This window comes from Podarcis pityusensis (assembly GCF_964106645.2).
Source record: "Podarcis pityusensis genome assembly, chromosome: 3".
Lineage (NCBI taxonomy): Eukaryota > Metazoa > Chordata > Lepidosauria > Squamata > Lacertidae > Podarcis > Podarcis pityusensis.
In genome coordinates, this window is record NC_138026.1 from 97,788,340 (window position 1) to 97,799,825 (window position 11,486).

Consider the following 11,486-nt stretch of genomic DNA (forward strand, 5'->3'; position numbering starts at 1 on the left):
GCCTGAAAGCGAGATGAGCGCTGCAACTCCATAGTCGCCTTTGACTGGACATAACCGTCCAGGGGTCCTTTACCTTTTACCTAGTCTGATTGGGTATTAAAGCAGCTTCCTATGTCCATCATTTTGGGGTTCCAACTGGATACCTGCAAAGCCCCCGCATTTTTAGTGGGGTAGCACTGTAGAAGGGTGTGTGTAAGAGTCACCACCATTAAAAAGACGAGGAGAAAGCATTATGAGAACTCAAGGACACATTCCAGCTAGGCCAATGCTCAAAAGGTCCACGATGCAAGCAGGGCCAGTGAGGGGAGTGGCCTGTAGGGTGTCTCAAGGGCCAGAAAGAGATGCCTCGAGGGCCACATTCCACTCCCAAGCATAACGTTTATCCCTCCTACGCTACAGTCTTCTACTAATTTGTTCTTCACGCATTCCTGTGAGGTAAATAGGACATCAACATTCCCCTTTTATATAGCCAGAACTAAGACGCAAAGAACTCCATGGAGAAAGGGAAGACATACAAATAAGATAAATGCCTATAAAAAAACCAATCAAGATAAATTAATTTTTATTGTTTTTTAAGCACAAAGAAAACGAAAGATGTTACATTTTTTTAAACACGCAATGGTTACGGTCCTTTTATTAGGAAAGTGCCAATGTCAAATTAAGGAGAGTTTGTACATAGCATCATTCTATATTTGGTTCAATTTACAGACACAATCAATAGGGAACATCATAACTTCTTAAAAATTGTGAAGTTATGAATATATTGAAGCCAGTTCACACAAATATATTAAGGCACAGCAGAACATTAGTTATATTCAGAGAAAGTTATTCAGTTTGGGAAACAGTTTCTGTGCATTCTGGGTTGTTATGCCTATAACTTCTTCCACTGAAATCCCTTTTATTTTAGCAATGTATTCTGCAGCAATGAAGATGTTCTTTGGTTCATTTCTCACCTGAAATACAAATAAGTGACATTGGTCTCCAGTGACATCTATGGCCAACTCAGTTTCTGTTTAGGTTCAAATCCTCGTACAATCGTAGAGTTGGAAGGGATAATAATAATAATAATAATAATTTATTATTTATACCCCACCCATCTAGCTGAGTTTCCCCAGCCACTCTGGGCGGCTCCCAATTGAGTATTAAAAACAATACAGCATTAAAGGGGCATCTAGACCAACCCCTGAAATGCAGAAATCTTTTGCCCTACGTGGGGCTTGAACCCATGACTCTGATATTAAGAGTCCCATGCTCTACCGACTGGGCTACCTTGTTGTGCTCTGGCTCTTATTAACGGCACCATTCTTTTTATCCACCTTTGAAACTGACCCTTTTATGATATTCATGACTGAGCCCTTTACAGAGGTTGAGGCCCAGTAGGTCAGCCTATTGCACTCAAGCCTCCATTTACTCTACCCAGCCCTTTCCCAACACTGTCAAGACCTCTTGAGATCTCCTCCCAGCTGTAGTTGTTTTGCCACACCATCACTTGGCATCTCAAGCCACTTATTCCCAAACAGGATTGTGCTCATAAACTGTGTTGCAAAAGTTGGCTGGCCATCTGTCATGGGTGCTTAGCTGAGATTCCTGCGTTCTGGGGCTGAACTAGATGACCCTCAGGGTCCCTTCCAACTCTACAATTCTACGATTCTATGATACTTTACCTGTTTCTCAGGGCCGAGCGCAGGAGAGTCAGTTTCTAAGCAAATGTTTTCTAGGGGCAACTGTTTCACAAGTTTCTGCTTCTTGAATAAAATAAGGAAACCAATTAGCATCATCATTCTCTAAGCAGCCAAAATAAACATTTTAAAAGCTGAACTGTCCACAGATTAAATAAGTGTTTAGTTTACCCAAATAATTAAATATTAATACTGCCAAAGCTTGAATACAAATGCTTTTTCTGAGGACAGTGGGGAAAAAATTGTTTATTAAATTGTATATTGCCAATAATTGGAAGCAGTTGTTAATGTCTTCTTTTCCATTCCTTATTTCAGTGGCAGGAGAACCAAAATAGCTTCAAAAGTAAGTGTCCTCATCTCCTACAGGTTAAAGAAATCAATCAGCTAAAGCAGAGGTGGAAAATCCTTCTGGCTCCATGCACCAGATTTGAGATATGAACAAAGAACCTTATAGCCAGAAGCCAGGACTTCTTGACTCTCACCTGTTCACTCCTTATAATAGACGGAGGAATGGAGAAAAAATACCCAGCCTTCACCCCTTCCATTGCCACTGACGGCTTGCCATCAAACGCATGGAGCAGCACCCTTTCAGCACCTAAGGAGAACGACAGAAATCAGGAAAAGAACTTTTGCTTCCTGTAGAAACATCAAAGCGCAGACCAGGCAGGGAATGTGATCCAAAGTTCCACAGGGCTATAGAAAAAGCTAGAGGCGCACTTGTGGAATGCGTCTCTATGAATGGGTTTATATCCCTTTACAATATAGTAATGTTATATTTGGCTGTGTGATCTCCTGACTTGCCTGGCATGACTCTGACCCAAACCCCAAAATGCAGCCAGCTGACTGCTGGCAGGCCCAGCTGCACGGGCTGCCAGTACGTTTTTGCAGAACAGGTGTTGATCTGCAAAGCCCTGTACGGCCTAGGACTCCGATATCTTTCAGGGCATCGCCCCCAATATAAACCTACCCAAACCCTTCTATCTTCATCTGAGGCCCTCCTCTAGGTGCCCCTTCAGAGGGTGGTGTGGCATTCGTACAGAGCCCCCGGTCGTCTCACGGACTATTGACCCATACACCACTAATCTGCTGCCACCAACCAGGTCCTCCCCGGTAAATCACTTAGTCTCAGTCAGGTTATTAAGTTAACAATGAAGATTGTAGTTTATTGCAAACACAAATAAACTTTAAATGCATTCGAAACTCTGTTACCCTTTATCCTATTAGTCTTATTTTATTCTGTCTCTAACTCTTCTACCTCCCCTCACACAAGAACCAACTGCACTAACTGTCTCTCTATTTCCATCTGTCTGCCAACTGCTTTCCCAACTGCCTTTTCCCAACCAACCAACTAACCAACTGTCTAAACCTTGGGCTAAGCCGTTTTATAAACAGGTAGGCTCCGCCTCTGGCTTTTCTATTGGTCTACCTATTAACTCTTTCTCTCCCCCTGTACAGACATTTTCAAAAGAACAGGCAAACGCCACAGGTGGCAATAAGAGAGAGGGCACTTTTAGTTGTGGCTCTCAGCTTGTGGAATGCTTTCGAGGTCTGCCTGCCAACACCATTAGCACCCTTTCGGCCTGTGGTAAAAATGTATATCCTCTCCGAGGCATTTGACCGACTGTGTCCTGCTGCTTATTGATGAAATGTCTGCTAATGATGTTTCTGCTATTTGCTGGGTTGCTTTATGGGTCACTGTGATGGCTTTATTGCATTTCCCCCTGGTTTTATGCTATGTCTTCATCTCTTAAGCCTTTGCCAGTTACTTACAGACCTTTTTGGAGTAAGCAACTAGTAAGTCAAATAATAGTATTAACAACAACAACAACAATAATAATAATACCATCATCTAAAGATAACTTCCTTCTAAAATATAGTGCCCAGGGCCTTCAAAAACCTATGCTTGTGCCTCTGATTGAGAAGACTCTGGATCTTATGCCAAAACAGATGTGTAATATTGGCTGAGCCTGAATAGCTCAGTTGGTTACAGCGTGGTGCTGATAACGTCAAGGTTGCAGGTTTGATCCCTAGAATCATAGAATCATAGAGTTGGAAGAGACCACAAGGGCCATCGAGTCCAACCCCCTGCCAAGCAGGAAACACCATCAGAGCACTCCTGACATATGGTTGTCAAGCCTCTGCTTAAAGACCTCCAAAGAAGGAGACTCCACCACATTCCTTGGCAGCAAATTCCACTGTCAAACAGCTCTTACTGTCAGGAAGTTCTTCCTAATGTTTAGGTGGAATCTTCTTTCTTGTAGTTTGGATCCATTGCTCCGTGTCCGCTTCTCTGGAGCAGCAGAAAACAATCTTTCTCCCTCCTCTATGTGACATCCTTTTATATATTTGAACATGGCTATCATATCACCCCTTAACCTCCTCTTCTCCAGGCTAAACATGCCCAGCTCCCTTAGCCGTTCCTCATAAGGCATCGTTTCCAGGCCTTTGACCATTTTGGTTGCCCTCCTCTGGACACGTTCCAGATTGTCAGTGTCCTTCTTGAACTGTGGTGCCCAGAACTGGACACAGTACTCCAGGTGAGGTCTGACCAGAGCAGAATACAGTGGCACTATTACTTCCCTTGATCTAGATGCTATACTCCTATTGATGCAGCCCAGAATTGCATTGGCTTTTTTAGCTGCCGCGTCACACTGTTGGCTCATGTCAAGTTTGTGGTCAACCAAGACTCCTAGATCCTTTTCCCATGTACTGCTCTCAAGCCAGGTGTCACCCATCTTGTATTTGTGCCTCTCATTTTTTTTGCCCAAGTGCAATACTTTACATTTCTCCCTGTTAAAATTCATCTTGTTTGTTTTGGCCCAGTTCTCTAATCTGTCAAGGTCGTTTTGAAGTGTGATCCTGTCCTCTGGGGTGTTAGCCACCCCTCCCAGTTTGGTGTCATCTGCAAATTTGATCAGGATGCCCTTGAGTCCATCATCCAAGTCGTTGATAAAGATGTTGAATGCATCCCTGTATGGGACATCTGCATAGTCATGCATGGACTTCCAACTCTACAATTCTATGATCCTATTTCAGGTCTGCTTCTTGTTTCTGGTCTAACATCCAAAGGGGAAAAACCTGACTGTCCCCCACAGTGAATAGGCCCTGTGTATTTTGGCAAGAAAACTAAACAAACCGAATGAATGTAAATAAAACAAAACATTATACCTTGTTCCTTTAAGAGGTTAATGGTTGGCCTTCCAGCTGAGCGGGAATGGACATTTCTAGGATAAACAAGAAGAACAAAAGATATCAGCAGGAGTTGTTAGCAAAAGTGTGGGCTGGGTTTTCATGGCCGGATAAACCACTTCCCTGGGTGGAGTTTTAGCATTTTTTATGCGATTAAGCGTGAATCAAGTTACATTTTTTAACTCTGTTTTTATCTACCCCAAGCCTTCAGAACAGGACTATTAAAATTATGTAAACAAATAAATTGCACTTTGATGGTCCACTGAATTGCTGCTTAAAGCAAAATAGGTAGGAAGAGTTCTTGCAGAGTGCCTGGAAACATCTCAAAAGAACTATGCAAAGATTATACAACAACACAGCCTGTAACCCTGAAAATACAGCAAAATCACTTCCTCTATTAATACGAGGAATAGATAATACAATAAACTGCAGTAATAATTTTAATTAGACCACTGCATTTTAGACAATGCTCTGGTTTAATTAGCAACTGAATTCCAATCACGTCAAATGACGTTTTCATTCACAAAAATAAAACTAATTGTCTCTCTTGCAACATACACAAGACCTACAAAGGCAAATTTAGTTGTTTTGCCAGCTGAATCTGCTTGATCAAGACTTGTCTTTGCCCTTCCTTCTGCTCATCAATGCTTGCAAATCTGGGAGTGAAATCCAGACCAACCTGCAGGAAAAATGGGAGGCGGGAATTCAAAAACACTGCTAGAAATTGTTGTTTTACTTTGTCTATCAGCACAAAATGCACTCAGCTAGGAGCAATAATAAAAGCAAACTCGATCCCAAAGTCTCCTAAAGCAGTTTACACTTAACAAGTAATGTATTCTTGAAGACCTGCTATTTTTGTGAAACACCCAAGGTCCTTAATCAAGCATTTAATCAGCAGTCCAATATATTGACTGTTGTGAAAAAAGCCAAGAACTTGCTTAAAGTTTAAAGGGCTATTTCTGACATGACACAATTTCTACATCAAAAATATTTCCCTTGTATGAAAAACTGTGCCACTCACATGCAGATCATCACATGTGACAACTGCATATATGGGTGGTATAAGAAACAACATGTATAACATATGTTAAAAATATTTATTTTCATTATTTATATCCTTATATGAAACATAATTATATAGGATGGACACAGATATACATTATTTCAGTGTGTGCACACTTCCTGGAACACTATAGCTCAGGCTTCCTCAACCTTAGCCCTCCAGATGTTTTGAGACTACAATTCCCATCATCCCTGACCACTGGTCCTGCTAGCTAGGGGTCATGGGAATTGTAGGCCAAAAACATCCAGAGGGCCGAGGATGAGGAAGCCTGCTATAGCCCATCACAGCTTCCCAGAACATGTTCTATACTCAACAAATTACATGTGGGGTTTTTCGTCATGCAAATATCTACACAACAAGCATTTCACATTGTTTTGTGAACCGCCAACACAATCCTCTAAGTGCCTAATTAGAAATAAGTCCCACTGAGTTCAATTGGATTTACTCCCAGTTTACATGTGCATAGGAGTGTAGCCTAAGGTTGAAGTCCTATGCACACTTACCTGAGAATAAGCCGTACTGAGCATAGCGGGACTTACTTTTGGGTAAACATGCAGAGGATTGTGCTGTGTAGCTGTAATCCTAGGGACCTGCAAGTAAAAACATTTAGGATTGTGCTGCCCAGTGCTTTTGGCAGCTGATTACCAAAGGCTATAAAGATTCTACTTACTTCTCCGATAGCCAACAAGCGGTCCTTATAGAGTTCTATGAGTGGCAATGCTTCGTCCAGATCCTGCACAAAGATCTTGTGTAAGTGTGAAATGAACACTTAGGCCTCAAACAATTACAGTGGACTCAGATGTCTGCTTCACCTCCCACCACTGTTTCTCTCTCCTATTCCTATTTTATAACCCACTTTTCCACATACATTCCTGCAACTTGTGTACATTTAACTTGTGTGCATTCAGCTTTATATGTGTGGCAATTAAATAATTTTTTTAAAGGGGACGGGGTTCTGGGGAAAATGACTTTGGCAATCCCACCCACCATTGAACCCAATGGGTTTTGGACCATTTGGGATTTAGGCATGATCCCTGGAAGGTAACCCCCATGCAAGCTGTGGGCCTACAGTATTTAAGTAAGACACCACAGATGTTTTAACACATCTTTCTTGGATCATAGTTTTGTTCTTTGCTAATTGCAATTCTGTATTGCTAAAGCAATGCCATTTTGCTGTACGCAGTGCCTTTTCCTTGACCTGTTTAAGTTAGGTCTGCGACGTCAGCCTGGCAAACTCCGTAATCTGGGTTGTGGCATATAAATTCAAGGCAGGGATAGTCAACATGGCCCCCTCCGGTTGTTGTTGGACTCACAGCCCAAACAGCCAATGGTGAGGGATAATGGGATTTCAGCTGCACATTCCAAGCTAAACACATTGTAAGTTTACTTAAGAGCAGGGACAGCGAACCTGTACCCTACACCTACCCACAGATGTGGCTGCACTATAATGCTCAGCACCCTTGGCCACAGACTATGGTAGCTGAGGCTGTGGGGAGCTAGAGCCTAACTACACCTGAAAGAGTTACAGGTAGGTAGCCGTGTTGGTCTGCCATAGTCGAAACAAATTAAAAAGTTCCTTCCAGTAGCACTTTAGAGACCAACTAAGTTTGTTATTGGTATGAGCTTTCGTGTGGTATCTGAAGAAGTGTGCATGCACACAAAAGCTCATACCAAGAGTTGGTCTCTAAGGTGCTACTGGAAGGAATTTTTTAATTTTGTTACACCTGAAAGACTACAGATTCCCCATCCATGATTAAGAGGCAGGCTATGTGCACCGTTAATCACACTAGGATGCTTCAGATTGGTTACTTTTATTTTGAAGACACAGGTACAGGCCCCCACCTGGAGCATGCTTCCTATCTGGACTGTACCCTACACTAGTTTCCTCGATGAAAATTATTATAGGGAACCTGTGCTCCCCTCTCCAGATGCTGCTGAACTACACTCCATCACCTCTAGCCAGACTTTTGAAAAGCATGTCTTGTTTGCTCTCCAAGGTACTGTTGAAAATCACCTCTTGACAACACATCCCTGCTCTGAAGTAAGCTTGTCATGCATCTACCTTGGAATTATGTGAACCTCCTTTGATGAGAGCTAAGTTGTAGATCTTGCTTAGACGCAAGGATGGGAAGTTATTTTGCCTAGCACCAATTTTTATTTTCTTTCTGATACTCGGGGGTTGGACTCGATGGCCCTTGTGGTCTCTTCCAACTCTATGATTCTATGATTCTATGATACTCCTTTGAGGATACCTCTAGTTTGCTCTGGGAGAGCAGGAGACAGGGAAGAAGGGGCTCAGTATACAAAAATAGTGACCACTCTATTGCTGCAAGACCACATGCAATAGGAACAGATAAGTTTACCTGGCAAACTGAAAAACAGTACAGAAATTGTTAACTGCTACAATTGTAACTGGCTGCCATTTCACCTTTAATGTAACACTGCGATCGTTTCCCGTTGGACTACTTTGAACTGGATGGATGCCCAGACATGGAAAGACAAATCCTGGGTACCTGGATACAAACATGTGTTAAGTAATGGGAAAGGGCAGACATGTATTATGGTTAAATAAAAAAGAAAGAGGACTGAAAAGGTAACAGCTTTTGCTATTCCAATCAACACTACAACTAAGATTTTATTGCTCCTATTTTGATTGCTTATGAACAATAGCATTTTCAAATTTTGCACCCTGACCGTGAATGTCTCTTAAAGCACCATTGTTTTATTTACTATAACATCTTTCACATAAAACAATACCGGAAGACGTTTATTTTATGAGATAGTGACAAGCTCTGAAGGAGTGTCTCCAACCCCATTGTTCAGCCCAGGCACTGAGGTCCAGCTCCAAGGGCCTTCTGGCATTTCTTTCACTGTGAGAAGTGAAGTTGCAGGGAACCAGGCAGGTGGCCTTCTCGGTAGTGGCGCCCACCCTGTGGAACGCCCTCCCATCAGATGTCAAGGAAATAAACAACTATCTGACTTTTAGAAGACATCAGAAGGCAGGCCTGTTTAGGGAAGTTTTTAATGGTTGATGTTTTACTATGTTTTTATATCTGTTGAAAGCTGCCCAGAGTGTCTGGAGAAACCCGGTCAGATGGGTGGGGTACAAATAATAAAATTATCATCATCTCACAATGTAATTTTGACTTAAACCAAAAACAGTTACCATGCAGCATGACAGAACTGTCATATGAGAAGCAAAATCCAAAGTATCTGGATGTGCTGAACAAGTTGTTCATCTTTTTGGATTCTAGCCTGTAACTATTTTCTACCTTGTGAAACAGACTGAAGAACTAGAAACTTCGTTACCTTTCTGAAAGTTGAATAATTTTTTCAAAATCTTCTGTGTATTCAGCAACTACCACCAGAGCCAAAACTTTACACTGAAACAACGTGGAAAAATGTTAGCTAGAGTTGACAATAACAATGAGAAGTCTTACAATCTGATCATAAACACATCTGTTTGAAATTACTTATTTTGCCATATCTTCCTTCCTATATTTCCTGTATTTCCCATATCTACCGTCCTGTTTCTTAGTTTACCTTAAAATGGCTTGGCCTTTAGGAGAAGTTAACTCAAGGAAGTTCATGGAAGAAAAGTTTTCCATCCCCTTCATAACTGCTACAGGTACCTGAAACCCCTCAAAAAGCCTTTCCAGAAAGGGAGGGGAGCTTCCTGAACAATGTGGGATGGAGTGTGGGGGCTGCTGGGGGGCTCCATGAACTTCCTTACTTATCTTAGGCTCCAAACTCGATTTTGGTAGAATCTTCTTTCCCCAGCAACTCATTCCCTGTTGCTCAGGAGGGGTCCTGATCATTCAGAGATGATTTCAGGGGGTGCAGAGGATTGCAGAAGAGAGGTGGGGACAGACAACTTTCCTTCAATTAACTTCCTTAAGTTAATTTACCTTAGTATACAAACTAAGCCCTTGAGCTATCAAAATCTATAGATCTACTACCTATAAAACTTTAACTGCAAAAAATATATAGCTATAACTACAAACCTTTTTTGCTTCTTCCAATACACTTTCAATGTCCTAGAAGATATTAAAAATATAATTATGCTAGCAGAATAATTTGTAAAGAAGGGGAGAAAGCAGTAGAAATGGCAAATGTGTCCTTTCTTTTTCAATAACTCTTTGCACCTAAAAGTTGTCAAACGTTACTTATTTAAACCACCGCTGTCTCTTCTTTCAAACAGAAGGAAAGCTATTACTACTACAACTACTCATTAAGGTGTTTTTCCTTTTCAATTCATATATTCAGGTACAGATAAGGGCAAACAAATGCACGTGCATTTTGCAAAAGTAAAATGATTTCCCCCCCCCCGGCTTTATGTTATATCGGCCCATAGATGAGCTGTTTACATTTTTACTGATCAGCACTGGAGACTTCTATCCCCTTTCACACGGGGACCGAAGTAAATTCAGATGTCCCTGACCGCAAGCTCTTGCTGGGATGAATAACTGCGGAAGGAGAGGGGGCTTTTCATAGAATCAAAGCTAGAAGGCCCCAAGGGGCTTGAAACCACGACCCTGAATGTCTCGTGCTCTACCGACTGAGCTATTTCACCTGCACATCCTCCCCGGGGAGGAGGCATGTTAATTGTAGCTTTACTTGGTAAAAAATTACTGCTTTCAATCTGGAAAAGAAATATGTTTTATTAATGTCAGACATTAAGTAATTCATACTGAAGGAAGCTAGTAGTAGATAGCATGTGACTTTATGCATGTGTATAGGGAAGTTTGTAACGTTTGGTGTTTTATTATCCTTTTATATTGGTCAACAAAAGAGGGTGAAAGACCGTCTCAAGGCAAATCTAAAAAAATGTAGTATAAACACCGACAACTGGGAAATACTGGCCTGCGAGCGCTCCAATTGGAGAACAGCGTTTTCCAAAGGTGTCATGGACTTTGAAGACACTCGAACTCAGGACGAAAGGGAGAAACGTGCTAAGAGGAAGGCACGCTTGGCAAATCCACACCGTGATCAACTCCCACCGGGAAACCTACCGGTATGTCCCCACTGTGGAAGGACGTATGGATCCAGAATTGGCCTCCACAGTCACTTACGGACTCATTGTTAAAACCGCGTTTATGGAAGACAATCTTACTCGGCTACGAGTGATCGCCAAAGATATTCTGGAAGTTTTTGACATTTTATTATGTTTTTATATTCTGCTGGAAGCCGCCCCGAGTAGCTGGGGAAACCAAGCCAGAGGGGCGGGGTATAAATGATAAAATTATTATTATTATTATAGGGGTTAGCCACCGTAGGAAACCGTAAGAAATGGGTCGCTGGACCAGATGGGTCCTCGATCTCAACTCTTATGAGATGAGAGGGAGAAGGAATTATAAGCGGCGGCCAACCGCAGGGTGGAAACCGCACCGCGCCGCCCACTCACCCCTCGGAACTCGGGCGCGGCGAGGTGGCAAAGGCAGTCCACCGCCCCCATCCCGACGACGCGCGCGGAACCGAACGCCGAGGGGGCTTCGCTTTCCAGCCGGACCTATTTTGCCGAAGCTCCCTCTCGCGCGCGCAAGTGCGCACAGCCA

The 11,486-nt window shown here is 42.4% G+C and overlaps 1 protein-coding gene across 2 annotated transcripts; it reads right to left on the reverse strand.

The window, feature by feature from the left end:
- Window positions 1-545: 545 nt before the first annotated feature.
- On the reverse strand, window positions 546-11,468 carry TATDN3 (TatD DNase domain containing 3). Of its 2 annotated transcripts, none has more exons than XM_081000615.1 (10): window positions 11,336-11,468; window positions 9,936-9,968; window positions 9,241-9,314; window positions 8,360-8,444; window positions 6,602-6,664; window positions 5,438-5,547; window positions 4,848-4,903; window positions 2,162-2,274; window positions 1,665-1,742; window positions 546-953 (listed from the first exon to the last, which is right to left on the reverse strand). In XM_081000615.1, the coding sequence occupies exons 1-10, from the start codon at window positions 11,384-11,386 to the stop codon at window positions 816-818; spliced, it is 801 nt and encodes a 266-aa protein (XP_080856741.1). In that variant the 5' UTR covers window positions 11,387-11,468; the 3' UTR covers window positions 546-815. The 2 variants fall into 2 exon arrangements, with proteins under 2 accessions (XP_080856741.1, XP_080856740.1); XM_081000614.1 differs by having other exon boundaries at window positions 1,665-1,745.
- Between the last annotated feature and the right edge of the window lie 18 nt (window positions 11,469-11,486).

Coding starts and splice junctions, on each gene's coding strand:
- TATDN3 (XM_081000614.1), bottom strand. CDS start 11,386: ATGGGGGCGGTGGACTGCCTTTGCCACCTCGCCGCGCCCGAGTTCCGA. Junction 9,969..11,335: donor CCGCGCCCGAGTTCCGAGGG/GTGAGTGGGCGG, acceptor AATATCTTCTAG/GACATTGAAAGTGTATTGGA. Junction 954..1,664: donor CGCTCGGCCCTGAGAAACAG/GTAAAGTATCAT, acceptor TTTGTATTTCAG/GTGAGAAATGAACCAAAGAA.